Consider the following 23,918-nt stretch of genomic DNA (forward strand, 5'->3'; position numbering starts at 1 on the left):
CGATTGCCTCGTCGATTTTGGTGCTCACTTTTTAGTTATTCTGTCGGAAAAAAATGATGATTACTTACGAAAACTAAAGAAAGAGGCATTCGCTAATACGGACTCAGCCTCTAACTACGACAACCACGGGCGCGTTCGGCTGAAAGTCACCATTTAACACGGTCACTCGATGAATCGAAACACTGGGTAGTTACGCTCATCTGGCGTAATATGTAGCCTATCGTAAGCTAAAAGATGGCACTGTATGAGCGAAAACTTCCCAATTATACTTTGTCTCAATAATGATTAATTTCCCATTTCATATCCGTCACAATAAGATGGTAGAGAAGAGGAGGAAGGGAGGCCAGTTGGGAGTTTTACGTCCAAGTGAAACACTGCTGACTGCTAGATAACGCACTCCTCCTAAACAACACTGTAGGCGCTTTCACCATATTGGTTTGTATCGTGTTTAATGGGGGCTTTGTTTTCCCTGCAAAACCTGTACAGATCTCTTACCTTAGCCTTCCATAGATAAACCAAATTAGTCACTAGAAATGCTCCATGCTTTCCACTGTTTTGGAGTAGGAGTAGGAGGTGGAGGAGGGGGTGGTGGTGGAGAGGGAGGGGGCCCCTCCGTTGTGCGTCAGTAAGTCAAACATGTTCCACTAACGGGCTATATGCTGCTATTTGCAGTTTGCTGTAGCCAGGCGTCAGAGTGAGCCTGAGCAGAAACCTGCAGCGATGTTTCTTCGTCTTCTTCCTCTGTGATGGAAACGGTCTAATGAGAAGGGATGGCATCTTCCAAGCTGCAAACAAATGAGAGGTCGGTTGAAGTTTTCTGTTACTTTGGATATGCTGAAATGAAATCTTACATTCAGTAGAGATAATGAGTGTAATAACAAACTGTAGGTTGTTGATAATTGGAGCACCAGCCCACTTATTTTCATCACCATGGGCGGCTGTTTTATGTGATATTTCGGAGCAAAACTATTACTGCCTGAGTATTCTGTTCTTCTTTCCCCCACCTATTTCAAATGTTTTTTTTGTTTTTTTCTGCAGCCTAAACCTAAACATAATAACTTGACTGAAAAGGTTCTATTCCAAAAAAGTATTGGTCTTTGCCTATTAAACATACACCTGCTAACACACTATTATTTACTGCCATTTAATATTACATTAATGTTAAGCCAATCTGACATAATGCGTGATAATGCACCTATTGATTTACATTTTTCACTTGTAATTTGATTTGCTTTATTGGCACAGGAATGCTGATGTTTTCTTACTTCCTTTTTAAAATTGTATCATATTCAATATCTATGTTAAGTGTTTTGCAGCAAAATGAAAAAGAAAAATGGACAGTATGTTAAGATCTCCTTGACATAAACCTGATTCTGATTTTTCCCCTTTCTTTTAGAGATCTAACCTTCACCAGCACTACCTTAAAGACAAAACATTCATCTGTCCCCGAGCTCTAAGACGACAGAGGATGGCAGGATGTGTAAGGATGAACACACTGATGGGACGTCCTCAAGGGTTACATGTGAGGCTGCTGGCTGTGTGTGTGATACTAAGCTGGCTTGGCCTTAGAGACCATTTGGGGGTCTATGCCCAGAACACTGAGAGGAGGGTATTGGCTCACATCCCCGGGGACATCATCATAGGAGCTCTTTTCTCAGTCCACCACCAACCACCTGCAGACAAGGTAGGCTGTGGCATGTATGTGTGTTTATGTGTTTGCTCATTTACTTCACGTGATGATATGTTAGTAATCCACTTAGGGTCTATTTTGTTCAGGTTCATGAGCGAAAGTGTGGTGCAGTGCGAGAGCAGTACGGGATCCAGAGAGTGGAGGCCATGATGCACACTCTGGATCGAATCAATGCAGACCCTTCTATCCTCCCCAACATCACTCTGGGCTGTGAGATCAGGTCAGAAACCAATCAGCAAACAGTTTTTTCTTCCTCAGCTTTTAATTGTTATTGACCTGAATCTTAGATGATGAGTGGACCAAGTATTTCCACAATGAAGAATTATCACACAAAAAGGGCTAACCTGTTAAAATGTTGGCTCTTCTGTCAGTATAAGAGATAGACTGTAAATAAAGTGTATTCTATATCATGTAGACAGTCTTTATTGCCAACATGTTGGAATATAACTCAAGAGTTTAAACTGTTCTAAACAATTTGGAGCGAATTCAGATACAGTAGGAAAGGACAAAAAAAACACATGCCTGAACTTTACAGAGATGTTAGGTGTCACCAGCAGTTAGATAATCATCAAAATGTTGAGGAACATTTTATTTGGATTCAGCTTTTACCAAATGCACTTAGACAAGCATAGGCAAAGTGGTGCACAGATCTATTCATGACATTTTTCAATGCCAATCATTTCAGGTTTGAAAAAGCTTTCACTGGTCGCTTAAAAGGACCCAAAACAAACTAGCTTTCATAACTGACACATCTTGCCAACAACAGTTAAGTATGCAAGGTGAAGATGTGTTTAAGTTAACAAGTGCCAGTAATAAATTCAAAGTGTTTCATTAAAAGGAGAGGACAAACCGTCAGGGAGACAGCAGACTACTGAGGACTTGTTCTAGACAGGTGAACTGTGGCTGGAGATGGAAGCCCTATAGGAGAAGACTGATTATTTAATAGGGTAGCTAATGAAGTGAGCCACACAGAGGCACAAGTCCACTACCAATGACCTGCAGTAAATCAGCACTTCAGGCTTTGAGACCCACAAGTCAAATCTACAAGGGATTCTTAATCTATGACTAATCAAAGTGTGGCATAAAGATACTGCCTGAACTAAAAGCTTCTACGGCTCTGAAATTCCAATAAGTACAGTATGTTAGAAGTTTTTGGTTGCTGCTTTCATTTTTCCTCTCTGTAAGTGGTGATGAGGGTTACATTGAAAACTCGTCTACATTGTAAGTTATGAGGGACAAAATTAACCGGATAAATGTTCTGAATAAGCTTCATCTCACAAAAGACACACCATCAAAGGAAACAGTATATGCAAAAAAAAGTACTTAGGAATGTCCTTTGAAGATACTTTCTGTATTTAACTGACTAAAAACTACTAAAGCCTCAATTCAGCTGTAGTTACATTAAGTGGTTCTTGCAAATTGCTTCCTTCCTCAAGTGGCTACTACAAGCTATCATCCAGGAATCCACTTCTTTCACAAATAACAATAAGAACTCATCCATTCCTCACCAGGGACTCGTGCTGGCACTCTGCTGTGGCACTGGAGCAGAGCATCGAGTTCATCCGGGACACGCTCGTGTCGAACGAAGAGGAGGAGAACCAGGGCAAGTGCACTGCAGAGCAAGGGAGCATGCTGCTGCAGGGGAAGAAGCCCATCGTGGGCCTGATTGGACCAGGGTCCAGCTCTGTGGCCATCCAGGTGCAAAATCTCCTCCAGCTCTTTAACATCCCACAGATAGCGTACTCGGCCACGAGCATGGACCTCAGTGACAAGGTAAGACCACTCCACAAAAACAATGGCGTCCACCTGAGGCTTTTTTTACTGTAATAAAAGCAAACCACTAGTTGGTGGGACATTAAATCAGTGCAGACATATTCGTTACTGTAACATCTTCTCCAGTAATTCAGCTGTGAACAAAGTAAAAACGAACATCCTGAATGGATTTCACGTATAATGACATTGGTGGAAAATAAGTTTTGGATGCCTGTGAAACAAAGTAGAGGGTCTCAAATTCTATATTTATATGATCAATTCTATCACAATGAATAGACCTACTATGCACGTTGATCCTGGAACGTTTTAATTCATGGTGTCATGTAAACCCCATGCAGGCAGGGCATATGTATGTATGACACAATAATCAAATAAAAACTTCAAACTTCTACATGGCAAAGTACACACGTTCTTCATCCAAGCAGAAGTACTTTGAACTTTCAGCTTCACTGAAGGATAACTTAAAAAGTACAGGTGCTTAAATGTGCTCATAGCATTTATTTTCACCAGCTGTTTTTGTAACAATCTCAATGATGTAAAATAGAAATGATCATTTGATTTAATTTTAACTTTGGTTTTGAAATGTGTGAAATGAAAATTGTATGTTTTTGTTTTTTTTTGTTAAAATTGTAAGAGGTAAGAAGTTGTCATGCCTAATATATCCTACTCAAGTACAGTGAAGAAGTATTTGTACATTATGTTACTTTCCCCAGAGTCTGTATAAATATTTCATGAGGGTGGTGCCATCAGATATGCAACAGGCCAGAGCCATGGTGGACATCGTCAAGAGATACAACTGGAGCTACGTGTCTGCTATACACACAGAGGGTAATGTGTGTTACTGTTTTATATCTGTCCTTCTGTTTTTGTCTCTTTCTCTTCGACTCATTAATAACATTTACACCATGATAACACACACTGTTCATTAGTGTTATGGATACATATTAAGGTCTAATATAAATAATAGGATCTTTATGACGAGAATTATTTAGACAATTGGTCAGAGATGGAGAAAGACATTTATCTACATGCAGTTCTTTGTTTCAGTTTTTATGGTTCTCAGCCTGACTGAGCAAAAGAGAATTATTCTACTTTTACTGCCTGACATTGTGACCTTGCATCATTGTAGAAAAAGCTCCAAATCCAATTGCATGTAACTTTGTGTGCAAAGCTTGCCGCAGCAAGAAACACAGAAGCCAAAAAGAAGCCTTCACACAGACGAGCACAAAAAAAAAACACACACACCCACTCCTCTTTTCAAACCTCCGATTTGACTTTTCACAATACTCTGGGGGCTCTTATAATCATGCCATGAATATAAAATGTAAATAAACTGAAGTCTGATTATTTATTCTCTGTATTGCTGGTCATCATTGGCCAAGCCTCACAGGGAACATCTGCTATTGGCTTTGAACTCTCTGGCTGTCATTGAGCTCTGTCCACTGGTTTCAGCCAGTGGTCACTTTCTTGGAGCAGCTGCTAAATATCAGATTCACATTATGTTTATTGTCCTATCTATAGCACTCTAGCTTTTTTTTTTTTAAAGCTATGTATTAAAGTTTTGCTTCAAGTGACTCCATCATACAGTGCAGATAAAAGGCTGATCTCTAACTCTGTAGTTGGGCATTTAGAGTTATGTAGGCATTATTACCACACATGGATTACCACAAGTGTAAAGGTTTCCTTAATCTATCTTGAAACCAAGCACAGGGTATCAGCATCAACCTCAATATACCATACTGTTACTTTCCACTTCCACGTCATTTTTTTTTTTTAAACCTCTTAGTGACTGAGAACATACGTTTTTATATTAATCTGTCTTGATAAGAATAAGATCTAAATCCAAACCTTATCATTCCTGTTAATTCTGTATAATACCAAAGCTTTAGAGAGAAGGATTTTTAAAAGTTCTTTTGCATGCCAAGGGTACTTTTTGTGGTTTAAAACATCTTGTCATGAAAGAAAAGCCCTTCAGTTTAACAACTATGCTGGAGACTATTGGGCTAGTAACACATGACTGCTATGTATGTAATTATACGTACAACATTGGATTGTTTATTTTTATTATCCTATACAAAACTACCCAGACATTGTTGTACAAATGTTCTGCTTATTTCAGAGACAACTCATTTTATGCATAATTAATACATAAATTTAGTGTGCTGAAGTCTTTCTAAAGTGCAGACACACTTTGCTTTTCACTTTGCATGCATTTGCATAAACTAATGAAAGATGAATAACTCAGAAGTGACATTAACTTTCCCTAATTATCAGCTACAAAGTATTTTAACTTTAAGCCGGCACTTTTCCTTGCTATCTATTCATTTTATTATGTATTTATTATTCATATGTTCGGCAGGATGTGGTTGTTTCATACATTTATGTGTTTCTTTTTTAATGGTACGAGGCGAGCTTTGTCGGTTTGAGTGTTTTTTAATATCATGTGCGCCAGTGTCCTTCTGACATTTATGCATCAACCAGGGCTGCTGCTACTCTGACAGTGAAAGGCTTTCTATTTCATTATATTGTTTATATGAGTAGTCAGGTTGAGATGCAAATAGTCCATACTGAAAATCACAGGTTGTGGAAGTTTTGAACACTGTACTGTAGCTTTAAGATTTCATTTTGCCTTCACCTGCAGGTGACAAACTCATTCTTAATAACATTGTCTGTAAGAAGAAATTTGTCCTTGAAACACACTTGGGCAGTTTTCAAGAAGATTTTGACATTCACCAATGTGAATGGAAAGTTTGTTCATAGCTATGACCAAAATTTAAAAACATTTGAGAGCACTCTTACGCAGATTTGAATGCTGACATGCCTGGACAAAATTAGATCATTGTGTTTTTCTTAATTTAGCCTGTTTAGGCTTCATTTCGAGCAGCACTACATTCACTTTAAATTAGAAAAGTATTTCTTATACTTTGTGTCCTCTGCGCAATCCTTTTTAGACTTTGGGCAGTCCTGATGTCTGTGTACTTCTCTTTTCAATCATGTGTGACTTCTGTGTGTCTCAGTCTTATGCCCTTATATGGAAAATAACGATTAATTAGGAAAAACACACTTGAGCTAATAGCTAATGGGGGAATGGAAATCATCGATTTAAGAACACAGGTGTAAACAATTTTGCATGAAATCCGCCGAAGACTTCTTTGGGATCCTCTTCAGAACAAATTTAAGAAAAATCTTGGGAAGATATCTGTAATTAAGGCCCAAGAAAAAAGAAAGATTGTAATAATTGAAATCCAAACATAGGGCAGCATCATCAGCAACCTTAGCAGAGGGTTGACTCAAGGTGAAAATAAAGTTTAAAAAAGCACGACTGTGTTACCACTCGAGTAGGCATGCCACATATGGCAGGAAAAAATCACATGGAGTAATGAAAAGGACGCCTCAACCAGTGACGTGCCCAGAGTAAGAGCACTCTTGCAAAGCAGCAGAAAGTAGGTGACCTAATTTCTAGCAAAAACAGGGAAGTCAAACCCCTGACTGCTCCCATTATGGGAACAAAATTACCTGATTCTCAAGTGTGAGCTGGCATTACCCCAGTGTATATGCGTCTAAACTGCTTTCTTGAAGAATCCTGGCAACTAGAGTATTTTATCACATTCTCAAAGGCTTGTTTGCTTCATTTAATAAGGTGACAAACCCCAGATGATATGAGTGCATTATTGTATGTATCACCATTCCCTTTGTGTTTCCCCCTCTGTAGGTAATTATGGAGAGAGTGGTATGGAGGCTTTTAAAGACATGGCAGCAAAGGAGGGGATCTGCATCGCCCACTCTGATAAGATATATAGCAACGCAGGGGAACAGGGTTTCGATAAGCTGTTGCAAAAGCTGCGAGTCCATCTGCCCAAAGCCAGGGTGGTGGCCTGCTTCTGCGAGGGCATGACTGTCAGAGGCATACTGATGGCCATGAGACGACAGCGCCTGGTGGGGGAGTTTCTGCTGGTTGGCAGGTGAGCGGAGGATTGTGTGAAATGGATTTCATGATTTTTTTTTAAGGGGGCCAAAAGAAATGACTAACAAACTTGTGCTTGAGTTTTTTTTGTGTGTGTTTTGCATTCATTTTCAATCCAGAGTGTCTCCAGATATCTACAGTACCATCAGCAGACAAGATGTGTTTGTCTCATCATCATCCGTGTTTTCATCTTCATCACATACATCCACTTCGTAAAGGAAAATCAAGGTATTTTGAATTAACGTTTTCAGAGAGCAAATTTCAAACAAGTTGCATGACGCTTCCATAGAAATTAAATCATTTTTAACCACAACAGGGTTACTCTTTGTTGTATTATCTTGGCTAGAAAAAAAGACATTCAAACATTTAAATGGTGAAAACTTTGAATTGGAAAATAAAGACCACATTTAAAGTACAAAACAAAATGTTAAAATTAGTCGAAAAAGGGAGCATTAAAGAAGAGTTTTCACTCTGTCTCTCATAGTCTGAGATTGACATGTCTTATTTTAAGGTTTAGCTCTCTTGCTCTCTCTCGTCCGTGGTGTTCTATAAATGCCTCTACTCATTAAGAGCCACATATGTAGGCTGTCGCTCAAATGTGACGGCAGGAAAAATAAAATAACCTTGAACTACATATTGCAAAACACCAGGCTCTAAAAGCCATATTACTATACAGGGCTTTTACACAGTTTTGCTGTTGTCACGTTCTCATATAAGGTCGTTTTCTTAAATGTTTGTTTGAGGTTAGTTTTACTTGGTGCTTCTTTTAACGCTCATGCTTTAAGCCACTCTTACATTAGACTGCACTACTATGTGACGTATAAAAATGTATGCCCTTTAAAAGTTTTTAGCACCAAATTAAATAATTAATTCACCATGGACTTTGTGTTTGAGTTTGTTCACCTGCACCATGGTTTGTGTACTGTTAGTGTGCAGTGGATATGTGCTTATGCTACATTTTCAGAAAAAGGAGAGACTGAAGCAGCAGATGAGGGGTTTTTTTCTTGTTCTGTTCAGTTGCCAGCACTGCCTTAGCTGGTTCTGAACTGCTGTTTTCATGCCAATGTCGGCCTTCAGCTTGACTGTACAAAAATAGATGGAGAAATGAAATTCTTGCACACATCCCTTGGACAATACACAGTTAAGATTCTCAGAGTGTTATTACCCACTTTGTTTTTTTCCAACAATTGGCTGGCTTAATGAAATAATGTGCAGACATTTGAAAGTACAGCAACATGTTGACATGTTTGTTTTTTGTAATAAAAGATATGAAATATCTGCATAACTGCTGGAAAGTTTGCCATTTCATTTGGTACTGAGTAATTGGTTCCCTCAGTATGTATTTGACTTTGCATCTAGCAATGCAGCTACAGCCAAAATAGGTGTTTGCATCACAGTGTTCTTTGCACATCCTGTGTTCAGGCCAGTTTTTTTTTGTTTTTTTTGTCCAGGCTGTCAAATTTAGTTATGTGCTAAAGTAGCCGATGAACCGAATATTCCAGTGCAGAAGTGTTGAATGACCATAGGTATGTTATTCTGAGTGTATTTGAGGCTTTCATAGTCAATTATTAGGTTTCTCATTAGGAAGTTACTGACTGTTTATCACTGATTAGCTAAAATGTGCTCAGTTACCGGGGAGAGGAGCTCCACTTCTAAAGTAGGTAATGCGATCAAAGGACAGTAGTCAGTTCACTTTTAAGATGTGTTATGAACGCCTCTTATTTATTCCCATACACCTGAAATGTTACGACAGTCCTAGCCTAAGCTTTGTATTTTATTCTAATTCACACATTTTAGCATGCTGACAAACTTAAATTAAGATGGTGAATATGGTAAACTTCTATATACTTCTTAGAATTTAAACTGAGAAAGAGAAAACCCCAACCCAGAGAGGAGATGGATTGATGCTATTAACCGCTAAGCTCATCTGAGAGAACAAAAGAATGGACTTCTTCTAATCCTGCTTTAAAATATTGTGTTAACTTGAGCAAAGTGTTACAGCCTTATAACTAACATTACGACCCAAGAACACTGACTGAATGTGACAGCTGCATGGCAGTGATCCTGATGCCAACGTTTGGTTACCTTAACTAGCTAATGCAAACTAATTATAAACACTCACTTGTGCTTTGATAATGAATTTCTTGCCCTTCTCTTCCCAAACCATAAGGGTAATTAACCCGTCCATATCGAAAACACAGTAAAGCTGTCCGTATGTCTGTAGGCTTTATTCCTGCAGCAGTGTAAGGGGAATGATTCTCCTCTAAATAAAAGTAAACATCACCGTGTTTAAGTTCTGGCAAGGACTTTGCCATGTTTGCAGATTAAAATAGTGTCCTGTGTGCTGTATAAAGGTCGCAAGTGCCCAAAACTTGAAGTTAATCTTAATATGTTAGTTTTTTTTATGGTTATCAGTTGATTTAAACTTGGGTCGTTTTGAAGAGATGAAAAATGAAAAAGCCCGTGCTGCAGCTCCTCAGTGTGTTCAACAGCAGCCACTGCTTTCCTCAGCTCTTTTTGCCCTCCAGGCGTCACTGAGAGCTATGATTTGCATACTGGGGAAAGACGGACTCAGAGGGCAGAACAAACAGCTAGCTGCGGGAGTGTCACTCACCTGGGGGAGGGGTTACTTCCCTTTGTGATGTCATGAAGGGAAAACCTCCAAACGGCCTGTTTGAGCACACATTTTTGGAAACGTCGAGATGACTTTTCTCACAATTGGGGGGGTTTGTAGACAGACTAGGGTAACATTACTTTTTGAAAACCATGGTAAAGTGTGTTTTTCATAATATGTGACCTTTAACATTTAGTGGCACTCAATAAAGTTACTATGTTACTACAAATACCTTAAACTCTGGAAAAGTTCTAAAAGAAAATGTTGTTGCAAAATATTAAACGTGACTCCTATCTGAAATTTAAAAAATATTTAAATTGAGAAGATAACAATTTACTTCCTCTGATCCTGAAGTCATTGTTAGACCATGTTTAGTTCAACTTAGTTAGTTTTATCTGAAATTGGGTCTTTTTTCACTCAGCTTACTCTGACCCACTAATGTTTCAAGTGCTCATAAAGCCACCTGATTCCTATCAGCTTTTCCAGCAGCAGGTACTGCCATCTGCTTGTTGAAGCCCCTCACGAAACACAGCAGCTCATTTTTGGCAGCTGTTTCACTTTTTCTTCCATTTTCACATCTTGTTTAGTTTCATTTTAGAGATATAAATATTTCCAGCCTGAAGTTCCTGCCACTCTAGAGTTCTAGTGTGCACTCAGAAAAGATCTGGCTGGAAGTTGATCATTATTGTGAGAGAGAGAGATAAAGAGCACAAGCACACACTTGTGCATGTCTTCAGGCTTGTAGGTGGTGCAGCCAACACGCTGCAAACAGCATATTGACCTACCAGGTCCATGTGTGGGTTTCAAAGCTCTCGTTCAAGTGTGATTCAAACTAACCAGTGTCAAAGCTCTTTATGCTTTTCATATCCATTCCCATCCTTTTTTTATGCCAGTGTACAATTTCTGTGCTCGCTTCTCTAAGGATGAGTTATGAAATGATCTCCTACCTCAACCAGAGAACCAGGCATCACACAAAAACCACCCACATTGCTGTTGTATAACTCCAGCTCTGTTCACTGGAGTTATAAGTTTTCAAAAATGACTTATTTTCCTTTTTTTGTGAGTTAGAAAGAGAGGAGTGCATTTGGTTGTGTCAGTGGGTGGACGTGTTTACATGTATGCACATGTGTTGAGGTGTAATCAGCACACTGTTGTTGATTGTAGACACGCGTCCAGAGGGAGAGATAATAATAGACAGCGCACTGATGAAATAGCCTGTTGAGTCAAAGCCCTCAATGTTTTTGAACGTCAGAACAGATGTGTCTGCAGACGCTGCAGTCTGCCGTTGTGTGTCTGGTGTTTAATACTAATTAAGCACAAGGTCTGCTTTGTATCGGTACGCAGAAGGCGTATATATATACTCTCTGTAGAACAAAGCCAAATGGTAATTGACTTGACATTTTTGAGGAATAAATCAATATTTGCTTGGACTTTTCAGAATTAAAAATACATTCAGAGATTGGGTTATAAGAAAAGTGTTTTTCTATAATGAGGAGCTTGCATGCGCACTAAAAAAAATCTGTTTCTGAAGTTGTTAAGGTCAATAGTAAATCAATAAGCGCTTTAATACAAGTGTGTCTCAGTGGACTTCACACAAATGAACCTTCAGAGTCCCACATAAGCTTGCAAACAAAGTTATGTGACCATAAAAGTAATACACAAAGACTAAAACACACGTCACAAAACAGCAATTTGAAAGAAAAGACATTCTAGCTCTCTGTCAAAGCTAGCCAAGTCCACTTGCACCAACCTTTGAGCCTTGAAGTTTTATACAGATTATCTTTGCACATGAACATAGTAAAAAAAAAAAAAAAATCACTTCAAAATTTTCAACTTGGATATGAGAGCAAATACTTTCTATTTTCATCACCCTCTTAGTCTTGAGTTAGCACATCTGAGTCATCATAATAAAGATTTTATTCTACTGTAACTCTCTGCACCACCTGTCTCCTTAAATCTGTGCAAATAGTGCTCTTAAATGTGATAATTAGCACCAGATTAAACTTTTTTTTTTTTACAGCAGGCTTATAGGATCCAAAATCTGTGATCATGAACTGGGTGCTTTTTTGATCTTAATACAAGCATTATAAATCTGCTGTACCCTAATCTTGTATTTAGCTTAAAGCTGGGCTATGCAAAGATACACTAAGTTATGTTGGTGAAACCTGTTTCATTGAGTAAACCAGGTCCACAGCTAAGTGTAGAACCCCAGTGAATTAGTGAACTGTTAGTAAAGGGAGGGGGAGCTGTCTGTCTGTGCAGAATACATAATCCCAATAAAGTCTCCAACTCTGACATCATACTCAATTTCCAGATTTATGGAGTTATGCTTTTGGATCATTTGCTTATCTGCTCTTATGTCAGATGTACAGAAGGCTCCTTATAAATGTTAGGCAATAAAAGCGTTTCATCAGTTCTTGCTGAGGCAGCAGAGTTATGTAAACAGTCAAATCTCGCTGTGCAATGCAATCTTGAACAGTTTACCAAGATGCTCGTGAATACTGAGTGGACTCTGTGTAAGAATAAGGCAGCTATTATATATGCAAAAAATGCCTCTATGTGTCCTATAACTTAAAATTAAAATGCTGATTTAATAAAAAAGCAATAGAAAATACGAAGAATATCTGTGTCAGGCAACAAGTACATAAAGAAATGTGTGTTATTTTGGAGCAGTCATTGCACCAGCTAACAACCTGCTGTACCTTTTCTCCTCCTGCGCAGTGATGGCTGGGCGGACAGGTATGATGTCACGGATGGTTTCCAAAAGGAGGCAGCAGGTGGAATCACTATAAAGCTAAAGTCAGCGTATGTGACCTGGTTTGATGATTATTACCTGAACCTGAAACCCGACTCCAACCTGAGGAATCCCTGGTATCCTGAGTTCTGGCAGCATCGCTTCCAGTGCAGGCTGAGGGGACATCCACAGGAGAGCAACATATTCAACCGCACCTGCACCTGTAAGAACAACGCAGACATCACATTTACACTGCTCCTTAAAGTACTTCTCTTGTTTGTAGTCACTCCATCAGTTTAGGGTTAGAAGATTTCTCAGTATGAGCAGCTCAGTCTTCTCCACAGGGAGGGAGTCGCTGCGCCATCAGTACGCCCAAGACACCAAGATGGGCTTTGTGATAAACGCCATTTATTCCATGGCTTATGGCCTGCATGCTATGCAGCAAACCCTCTGTCCAGGATATAAGGTGTGACAAAAATAAATAGCAAGTAAATTGAAAGCATTCAGATTCAGTACGACAGCTCTGAACATGTTTGCTTTTAATCCTGCTCCAGGGTTTGTGTGAAGACATGAGACCCATTGATGGTCGAAAACTGCTGGAATTCCTGATGAAAACCAACTTCACTGGTGTATCTGGGGAGGCCATCCTCTTCGACGAGAACGGAGACTCACCTGGCAGGTAAGGAGCATGTTGAGAGGGAAGAAGAGAAAAAAAAAAAATCAATTCTTAAAACGTATCATGCATATAATTAATGTCCCTCAGGTACGAAATCATGAACTTCAAGCACATTGGTGAGGAAGAATACGCTTACATCCATGTGGGAAGCTGGGATCAGGGTGGCCTGAAAATGAACGATGAGGAAATCTGGAGTAATGAAAGTGAAGTCATCATGTCAGTCTGCTCTGAACCCTGCCAGAAGGCACAGATAAAGGTACGCACAAAAACTGCAGAACGCAAACTGTTCTTACACTTTCATTTGCATGAATGCATGCATACATAATCCTCATCATAATATCAACGATCTAGCTCTGTTAATATTTGCATCTTATTTTCTTATAGCCTCGAACCAAAATACATGGTTTCATACATTAATGCTGCGCTTTAGACCAAAGAAGAACATTTCACAGCTTTGGTGGAAAAAAAAAAAAGCTGTGAAGCAAGACCCACACAGTGAGCTTGATTTGGATCCACTAGTTTGCAATCTAAAACATTTGGTCCAATCAGATCCCGACCAGGGATACAGTAAAGCTCTTTGTTCAAGCCTTAATCATGTCCCATCTGGGCTGTTGTAACTCCCTGCATCCCTTCCAAATCAAGGAAAACACTGATGCCTGCCTCTTCTTTATCATCCCAGAAGTCTCCATCATTAAGCCCTTCCTACACACTCATCACCGACTCCCTCTAATGTGGAAGCTTGTAAGGAATTCAAAATACTAAACCGATGCATACGCTTGTGAGGCCCATTTTCAAAGCTTTCGCTTTACAAGCCGCCTGCTGCTCTGCAATCTGTGCTAACTGAGCAATTTTACACATTTTCACAGAAAAAAAACGTACATATTCTCTTCAAGTTGCCACTTTCCCGCTACACCTATTCCATTTCATCAATCAATTCAGGCTGTCCAAGGATTGATATCACATGGCAAGTACAAAGCAAATGTTCACACGCAAGGACAGCTTACAGTGTCCAGATCCCCTGACCTTTATGTCTTTAGACTGTGAGAAGAAGCTGAAGCCCACAGGGGAAACCCAGATGGACCTATTAGTAATAACAACACCAGTTTATGTACGGACATAGAACTTGACCATTTCTCTGCTTTAATTAGCATTTTTTTTTACTCCATATTGGCATTCAAGGACCTAAGCTTTTCAAAACATCTTCCTTTATTTTCTTGTGATCCCCTGATGAAGAAATCCTCATTTCATTTCCCTGGCCTGCAGGGCAGTCAGAGTGTAAGATTACAGTAGCTACAGAAAAGTGCCATTGGAGCTGTGAGACCTGTCTGCCCATTCATAACTCTTTGTGTATATGTGTGTCTGTCTCTGTCTGCAGGTGATCCGTAAAGGAGAGGTGAGCTGCTGTTGGACCTGCACTCCCTGCAAGGACAACGAGTTTGTGTTTGATGAGTACACATGTCGAGCGTGTCTCCTCGGCTCCTGGCCCACAGACGACCTCACTGGTAAACACACTTTGTTCATTTGTCTCCTATTATTTGAAAGAAAAAGAAAAAAAGTTTCAAACAAGCCAGAGGATCTGGGTCATGGACTTCTAGTGCACCCAAAATCCCCTGACATGTTACTTAACACATACACACTCACACACACACACATACTACAAACTGGAAAACACTCCTGGCTAAGACTCTCTCGCTGATGTAGAAAAGTAGTGTACTAGAGAGAGATATTAGAACATGAATGAAGAATTTGACTGAAACTAGGTTTCAAATCTAAAAACTCCGTAACAACATTTAAAAAAAATCAATTTCCTGCACTTTATAAACACTTGTTGTCTCTTGCAATAATTATTACCTCCTGCAAAAAAAAAAAAACATAAAGCTTGTATCATAGCTGTATTCTCCACAGATCAGCAGTGTTTATCCTTTCATCACTCTGTCGTCTCGCTCTGATCCCTTTAGTCAATGGATAAAACGTTGCTTCAGAATGAGTGTGTAAATTAGTCATGAGTCCATTTTTGCTGCATCCACATCAAGCTGCATGCAAACACATGAATTCAAATCCTTTACTATTCTTTTGTCCGTCAGGTTGTGAGCCTATCCCGGTGCAATACGTGCAATGGGGGGATCCAGAGCCCATCGCTGCGGTGGTCTTTGCCTGTCTGGGGCTCCTGGCCACACTTTTTGTTACTTCCGTCTTTATCAAGTAATTATTACACTGTGCAATATAAATTACATTAAACACAGTCAAATCCATAATATCAGTGATATGCATTTATAACAACAATAGGTCAACTTTTTCCGACACCCTTGGAACAACAACCATCATGGTGGTGCTTTGACCCAGTGTTAGTGTAACCTGTTTTGATTTAGTTACACAAACTAAATTTTATCCTGGATTATTGAATTCATCTCCATCATCGGTTACCACATTGACTAATATGTGTAACCTTTGCACTTATAAGAAGAAAAGACTTAAGCTTGTTGTGAAACGGGGTCAAAATATCACATTTTAGTTTGGTTACACAAAATCAAAAATGGAACTAATTATGGGTCAAAACAACAGATTGATGTGTTATACAATGAATTGCAATGTGTCCATAAAACACAAAATATAGAAGATATGTAGGTTTTTTTATGTTGTGGTATGCAGTATGTCTTGGTGCAGATGTCTACATTAATAATAATTGATATGAATGATTTATCTATAGATATGAAATCTAAAAATAGAGTCATAAATACAAACTTGTTTGAGTATCAAGGAGCAAGTAAAGTCCTGAACTCACCCAACTATATTTGACTAACTTAAGTTTGATCTACCTGTAGGTTTTGGGACACCCCTGTGGTAAAGTCTTCCAGCCGTGAGCTCTGCTACATCATCCTGGCTGGAATATGTTTGGGCTACCTGTGCACGTTCAGCCTTATCGCCAAGCCTCACATAGTCTACTGCTACCTGCAGCGCCTGGGAATCGGCCTGTCACCTGCCATGAGCTACTCTGCCTTGGTCACTAAGGTACAGTATATGCATTACAGTATTTGTACACAGATAAACACACACCTCAATTTAGTATAGGTAACTGTCTTGTTTCCCTTTTTGCAAATATCTGTCAGTTAAAGCTCTTGTTGTTCATTCACCAGCTTTATCTGATATCTTACTTTTTCATAAAACCATATTACGTCAATCTGTCGCCCATTTTTGGACACATTTTAAGATGAAAGAGGATGTTGGGATCATGATTAGAAGCATCAGAATAAAACTGCAAAATCAACCCTAAATGTAGCTGTGGAAGAGCCCTTACTGCTTCATCACACACACTCACTGAGGAGGTGGAGCACACACAGGAGGAACATACAGTGTGGAGTATTGTGTATGTGTAGGACCCTCACCAAGAGGAGTGTGTAAGCAGCCTGGAAGAAATGTTGCATATGAGACTATATTACAAACACAATGTTTTTTGGCAGAGCAGGTTGAGCTCTGAGTGCTTGAATACATTTAAAAAACATTGACATAGCAAAGGTATTTTAAATGGTTACTAACTTTCTAATTAAATTGTTTGTGCAACAACATCTGATCAGACAACTTGTCTACTATCACAGATCAATGTTTTGAAGGTCTTGTTTCAGGCCATCTGAGAATAAGGGAAATGTGAAAAGCTACCTCCAGAGTTTGGATGATGGCCAATTGTCAGGGAGATATTCTAGTGTGGGCTGAGGTGGCTGCTTGAGATCTGGGAACTGAAAAAGGGGATTATTGTTATGAATCAGTGCGAGCGGTATCATCCACAGTCGATGCATGTGAAGCCTGCATAACCATTTGATCTATTTTCGATTCCAGACCAACCGAATAGCACGGATCCTGGCAGGCAGCAAGAAGAAGATCTGCACCAAGAAACCGCGCTTTATGTCCGCCTGCGCACAATTGGTCATCGCCTTCCTACTCATACTGCTGCAGCTTGGGATTATTGTGGCACTTCTCATCATAGAGCCACCACAGGTTTGTGCGTATGTGTGTTTTAAAATGTGGGGGATGCGCATTTGCATTGACTTAGACTAATAGAGCGACCTCTGCCTGTCTCCCCTCTTAGGTGATCTATGACTACCCAAGTATCCGAGAGGTCCACTTGATCTGCAATATGACCACTCTGGGGGTGGTGGCGCCTCTGGGCTATAATGGCCTGCTTATCCTCAGCTGCACCTTCTACGCCTTCAAGGTACTTCAATGTGACATTACTGATAATACACAAGTTGCCCCCATTATACTTCTCTCTATATTATTTTCTATATGCTACTTTTTCTTCTTTACTTCAACTTATTCTGCTTTAAAAGTTTCATTTCCACTTTTCTCCTTCAGACTCGGAATGTTCCGGCTAACTTTAACGAGGCAAAGTATATTGCCTTTACCATGTACACCACCTGTATCATCTGGCTGGCTTTTGTTCCTATTTACTTTGGCTCCAACTACAAGATCATAACCATGTGCTTTAGTGTCAGCCTCAGTGCCACGGTTGCTCTCTGCTGCATGTTTGTTCCAAAGGTAAGGAAAGTACATCTCACAGCATTAGAGTTACAGTATAAAACACAATCTCATAAAAGGCCATTCCCCTTATCTGATATCATTTTTGTACCCTTTCATCTTTCTGCTGGTTGTTACTTTTTTTTTTGCCTTTTTACTGGTCAGGTGTACATCATGCTTGCCAAGCCTGAGAAAAATGTCCGGAGTGCTTTCACAACATCCACAGTGGTGCGCATGCACGTAGGTGACGCCAAGAAGGCTGCCAAGACCGGCAAATCCTCCAGCAGCATGGCCAACTTCTTTAGACGCAGTGGGTCAGCGCAGGATGATGTCAGGTACATGGAGGAACTGAGGGGGTATTTAGCTAATAATGAATAAACGCACACTCACTTTATGAAACACCTGTGTCTGATTGATGTGTTATCAAAGTATGTTAACTGCATTTTTCAAGATGTTTTTGTCACATCACTTTCTCAATAAGCACGATCTTGGTTTGTGTTAAAATCACTCAGAATGTTACTTTTGTAAGGTTTTTATTCATTAAAGTGCTAGGGACAAAAGGATAAAGTCTAGTTAGAAGTGGAAGAGAATATTCGCTTGCAGTGGCAGACATGGAATAGTCTAACCACATAAAACTCCACACTTTCCTTGGTTTGACAATCAGAATGAGTCTCTTACCAGCCACATACTATTGTTGTTTTTCTGTAGCAGCTCTTGCATAGAGGAACAAAAACAACTCTGCTGAGTTATTGCCAAGAATGTTACTTGTTCCTTCGGCTGTAAATGAGCTGAATCCACCACAACAGGCTAAATCTGCTGAGAAAACTGCTCCATGAGCTGAAAAAAAAAAAAAAAAGGGCTACCTCATTTGGGTTAAGTACTCCCAGCGGAGACCCCGCTGCCTTTAAGGATTTCTCTTTCTAGGGAAGATAAAAGAAAATGTAGGGAGATGTAAAATTACACAGAGAGTGAATGGTAGAAGGGGGGATGGTAGAAACACTGACAAGAAGAAGTGGAACAAGAACCTTAGAGTAGATGGCGAAGATTTTTCTCTAAATGTGAAATATATAATAATACATACAGTTTGTATCTCTTTAAAGGATGTACAGTAATGCAAGGGAATTGTGATTGGAGGGAGCTATCGAGGGTGTGTGCTAAAGATTTTGTGCAAACCAAATTATAACCAATATTACTACAAAACGAAGATTTAATTACATGCACAATTAATATGCAAGCACTATGATTCACACACTTCACTACTGAGAATTGAATGCGGATAAAAATGGTTACAAGAATTGAAAACAACCACAATGCAAATGAAAGCAACAACAAAAAGTATCTGTGGAGTTACATCAGCCGTTAGTAAAAACAACTGTTGCACTCATTAGAGATAATTATTGTATCGAGGCTTCATCTATTATTACAGCAGCATGTAACCACCTGCCAGCTGCTGGCTAGGCACAGAGCACATGGCAGAAGAAGCTTAGCTTTAGCTTGTGACGCTAACTTACAGTTTAATACAGCTCCATCACTGTTAAAGTAATACATGTTTATGTTGTCCCTATCATACAATTCCACATGCAGCATTACAAACCAACGAATCAAAATGCACAACAAGCAGCAAAGGACAATGGCCATCTTCACTCATGTTAATGAAATGTCATTATGTCATTTTAATATGATTATTCAAATGTGTTTTTATGTAGATAGCCAGCTCTATGACAATGTATTACAGTTTATTTTCCTTGAATATATTCATCACAAATTACTTGAGGTTTTGGGTGCTCATGGGGACTCAGCCTCTTTCAGTGAAGGGTTAGAGACCCTGGTAGCCCTCCCTCCTGATTCTGTTGCACAGCGTGCAGAATTCCTCATTAGATCAGACATTTTTCTAATCATAATTCAACCATGGTAAACCAATTTAATGTCTTGTGTCTTTCATATGTTTTGCAGCGCCAATGGTAAATCTGTGACATGGGGGCAGAATGAGCAGAGGCACAGACCCAATCTTTGGAAGAGGATGTCGTTCCATGTCAAGAAGAAAGAAGCAGTGGAGGTGAATCAGACGGCGATCATAAAGCCCTTCTCTAAAGGTGGAGACACGCCTGCAGACACAGGTGTCATAGAGCAGTATGAAGAGCCACAGCCATCTCAGCCCTGCTTCCAGCCAGGAGAGGACCGAGAGGAACCGTTACCCACCTACGTCCCCGAGCATCCCGCAGAGGTGAGGAGAAGAGGCGGGGAAAACGGCCAGGGCGTCGGCATGGTGGACGGCGGGGACATAAGCGTCATAGGCGTGGGCGACATCGGCATGGGGATGATCGGCGGCCAACCCCAGGGCACCACCATCATGGACCAAATCAGCTGCGTAGTTAACCGCTTCACCGCCAACATCAGTGAGCTGAACACCATGATGCTGCCGGGGGGAGTCACCGTTAGCGCCGCTACCACGACACCTCAGCCCCCTGCCCCAGACGCAGCCAACTGCCCACCACAGTACCTCGCATCCAGGGGCAGGCAAGCTCCTTCCACAGTCACCACGTATGCCGAGGTCGCTCCAGTTTCTAATTACTGCGAGAACAGACCAGCAGGTAAGATTTATGAGCATCTGAGTAGCAGGAGAGCAAAGGATATGGAGGAGCTGGTGGCTCTGACGCCTCCGTCACCATTTAGAGACTCATCTTTAAGCTCTGACAGCAGCTCAACCCACTCAATGTCGCCGGCCTCTGAGGCTGAATATGACCAACTATTGCTGAGACACTACAGCCAGAGCTCTTCCTCTCTTTAAATCATCGCTCTGCTCTTTTTTTGTCCTCGTCGTTTCTCCTTCATTTGGATTATTTCATGAAAAAGTACAAGCTTCGGACTCGACCAAACTCTTGGATGCCTTTCTCCGTGTGGATATTCTGAATATTTAAGCATTTTTGTCTTACTTGATACACCTACACATGCCTCCAAAGTAGAGGGACGAGAGAGAAATACAAGACTGCAAAGGGTCAATGTTGAATATATTATCAATGTCAGCGCTTCATCTTTTGTCACTGGAACGGAAACATCACACGGGCATTTTAATGACATTTCAGAGAGGTTTCTGACTGGTTTAAAACTTTCAAAGTTCCAAAGAAGTACTGATGAGACTATGTCATTTTAAAATGATTATTAAACATAAGAAGAGGGGGTTGATGGAGTTGTTATAAGAAATTTTCTGGGGGAGGTTTGCTCATATTTGTAATATTAGAATGGCATTTTCTTTTTTGAGGTAAGGCATTAGATGACTAAGGATCTTTTTCTATGATTTGTTGATTAAATGCGATTAGTGGTTTGTTTTTCTTGCTCATACCACAGTATTTCTGTTGGCTCTCAGTATATTGTCACTTTTTGTTTTGTTGTAAACTGCCATTATCTTAAACACTTTGAAACATAGATGGATGCAGATGGTATTCACTCTGTATCAGTATCTGTCCAGGGGGGGAAAAACACTCAAATAACTTTGCCTGTGCCCTTTTTTCCTTCCCTTTAGGCGAGCATTTTGTATTGTGATGCTAAAGGAGGAAGTGTATAGATGCTTGAATTTTCAAAGCAAGAGGCAGGTTGAGAGGAAATGACTCAATGACATTTCAAGCAGAATATTTACTGAGAACAAAACCACTTATATAGAGGACAGTACATCCGAGGGGAACTTAAAACAATGTCTCAATGGACACAACATCAGGTGTTTATACCCACAAAGACCTTATGGACTATTTGGATGTTTTATTGAATTATTTATGATGTGACTTATTTGAATGTACCATAACTTGTCTTTTGAAGTGGACCAAACTGATCTTCCACCTCAGGATTTGTCTGAACCAAAATACTCTCTGACGTCAGCTCCTACCTGCCAAACGAGCACCACTCTCTGTTTCCAGTTTGCATGATGTCAACATTTGTTTGCACTCTTTAGTGTAATACTCTTTGATATTTTACACGTCAGGCCTATTAAGATTAATAGATACGGTAGCAATGTTATTCTATATGAGTGGTATTTATATGTTTTTCATAGACGTTTTATGGAGAGGAGGGAACTGGAAGTATGTAACAATTTTCAAGCGTTTATTGCAAAAAAAAAAAAAAAAAAAAAGCTTGTTTTCAGCCTGGCTTTTTACCTAGACACTGTACGTGCCAATATCTCTCTGGACAATTGCCATATTTGCATGCAGGTTAGTGCCTCCTGAAATGTAAGCCAACAGTTATCTACAGCAGACATTCGTCTTATTCTTATGTCTCCATTCGCCTTTCAGAAACTTCAAATTTATTATTTAGTAAATCAAAAGTCCATGGCAAACTGAAAATAATTTTACTATATTTCATTGTGAGCGAACAACGCCAGTGGGTAAATGGTCACATGACCATTTGTATTTAAAGCACCTGTGTATGCCCTGTGATTGTGCTGGGCGAACCTGAGGAAGCTACAGGCCAAACTCGTTGTTCGCTCACAATAAAATATAGTAAAGTTATTTTCAGTGTGCCACAGAGTATTTATTTTTTGTGGTTTGTTCCTGCAACCGCGCGCACCTGAGAACGTGTTTAGGCTGTGCATGGGGGTACCCTGTTGGCCATTTAGATAACATTTATTATTTAGATTTGTGTCTCATTATATCCTGTAAAACCGTCTTTTTTACAATAATCTGTAATTTATTGTAAATGCTACTTTTTCATTGTAGGAACACTTTGATCACAATACATGAATTTCTTCACGCAGTTTTAGAAAAAAGAAACACTTTATGTCACTTTACATATTTATATGTTTTTCATCTTAGTTTTGATGGGAGAGAGGATTTCAAGCATTAATTGCTGGGGAAAAAACAGCTTGTTTCCAGCTTGGCTTTTGACCTACACACTACACACTGTATGTGTCAATATCTCCCTGCTGTAAGTTACATTGTGTTTTATTAGGCACAGTATTTTACTGTGAGCCCATTGTGATTCTCTAAAGCATTTCAGCCATTCTTTTAATATATTTCATGAGATTTTTCTTATGCATGCACTTATTCACTAAATATTCTTTTCCTGTATACCTGCACATTAATGATAGTATGGATTCACCCGCGAGCACATGTAACTTATGATGTACATATGCAGCCGTCTTTTTCTTTATCTGATGTTTTTCTAAGCAGGAATGTGTTCTCTAAGCTGTTTTTTAATGTTAAAATCAACCAGGACAATTGTCTTATTTGCATGCACGTCAGTGCCTCCTGAAATTTAAATCGGGTGCATATATTACAATTTCAGCTAATAGTTTAAAGACTATCTACAGATGACATTTGTCCTGGTTTTATGTCGCCAGTCGCCTTTCAGAAAGTCAAAAATTAGTATTTAGACTTGTGCTGCATTAAAGGTGTATATTCTGCAAAACCTTCTTTTTACAATCATCTGTGATTTATTTAAAATTATAGTTTTTTCCATCAAAGGAAAATGACTTTGATCACAAAACGTGAATTTCTTTATCTTAATTTTAGATTTTTTTTTTATTGCTAATCAAAGTATTACTCTAAATGGAAGAAAAGGCCTGAAAATGATTCTTTATAATACTAGTTTGGTACTGAAACAGTCTTGTGATTTTGCAAGTGTCAGCTATTTCTAAATGACTCTTAAAATCTGATTGTTTGTTACAATTTATCTAGTCACGTTTCCTGTTCACGCCAACACGTCGACTGTGTGCTGTGTTATTTTTACACTTCCTCAGCTTATGTTACTTATGAGCCTTTTCTAAATAAGAAGTTAATTGTGTCAAATCACAGTGCGATAATTAATAAACCTCACAGGAAACAGGGTTTCTAGGGCACTCTTCATTAAATAACATGTGAGATAATTTCCTATGCGGTAAAGTTGAACAGGAAAATTAATATTCAGAAGATGGTGGGCAAAGTTTTGAGCATAATAGCTTTGATGAGTCGGGGGACAGAGAAGTGCTTTAAT

The 23,918-nt window shown here is 39.5% G+C and overlaps 1 protein-coding gene across 1 annotated transcript; it reads left to right on the top strand.

Moving 5' to 3' along the window:
- The first annotated feature begins 622 nt into the window (after positions 1-622).
- On the top strand, positions 623-23,014 carry grm5a (glutamate receptor, metabotropic 5a). The gene is made up of 18 exons (XM_061054953.1): positions 623-802; positions 1,397-1,684; positions 1,777-1,910; positions 3,202-3,463; positions 4,177-4,291; positions 7,176-7,425; positions 12,763-12,998; positions 13,120-13,241; positions 13,330-13,454; positions 13,539-13,707; positions 14,827-14,953; positions 15,536-15,653; positions 16,274-16,460; positions 17,283-17,441; positions 17,533-17,658; positions 17,799-17,981; positions 18,126-18,295; positions 19,914-23,014. Exons 2-18 carry the CDS (start codon positions 1,469-1,471, stop codon positions 20,746-20,748), a joined length of 3,534 nt encoding a protein of 1,177 aa, XP_060910936.1. The 5' UTR covers positions 623-802; positions 1,397-1,468; the 3' UTR covers positions 20,749-23,014.
- Positions 23,015-23,918: the final 904 nt, after the last annotated feature.

The sequence above is a fragment of the Labrus mixtus genome, chromosome 14 (genome assembly GCF_963584025.1).
Source record: "Labrus mixtus chromosome 14, fLabMix1.1, whole genome shotgun sequence".
In the NCBI taxonomy this organism is placed as follows: Eukaryota; Metazoa; Chordata; class Actinopteri; order Labriformes; family Labridae; genus Labrus; species Labrus mixtus.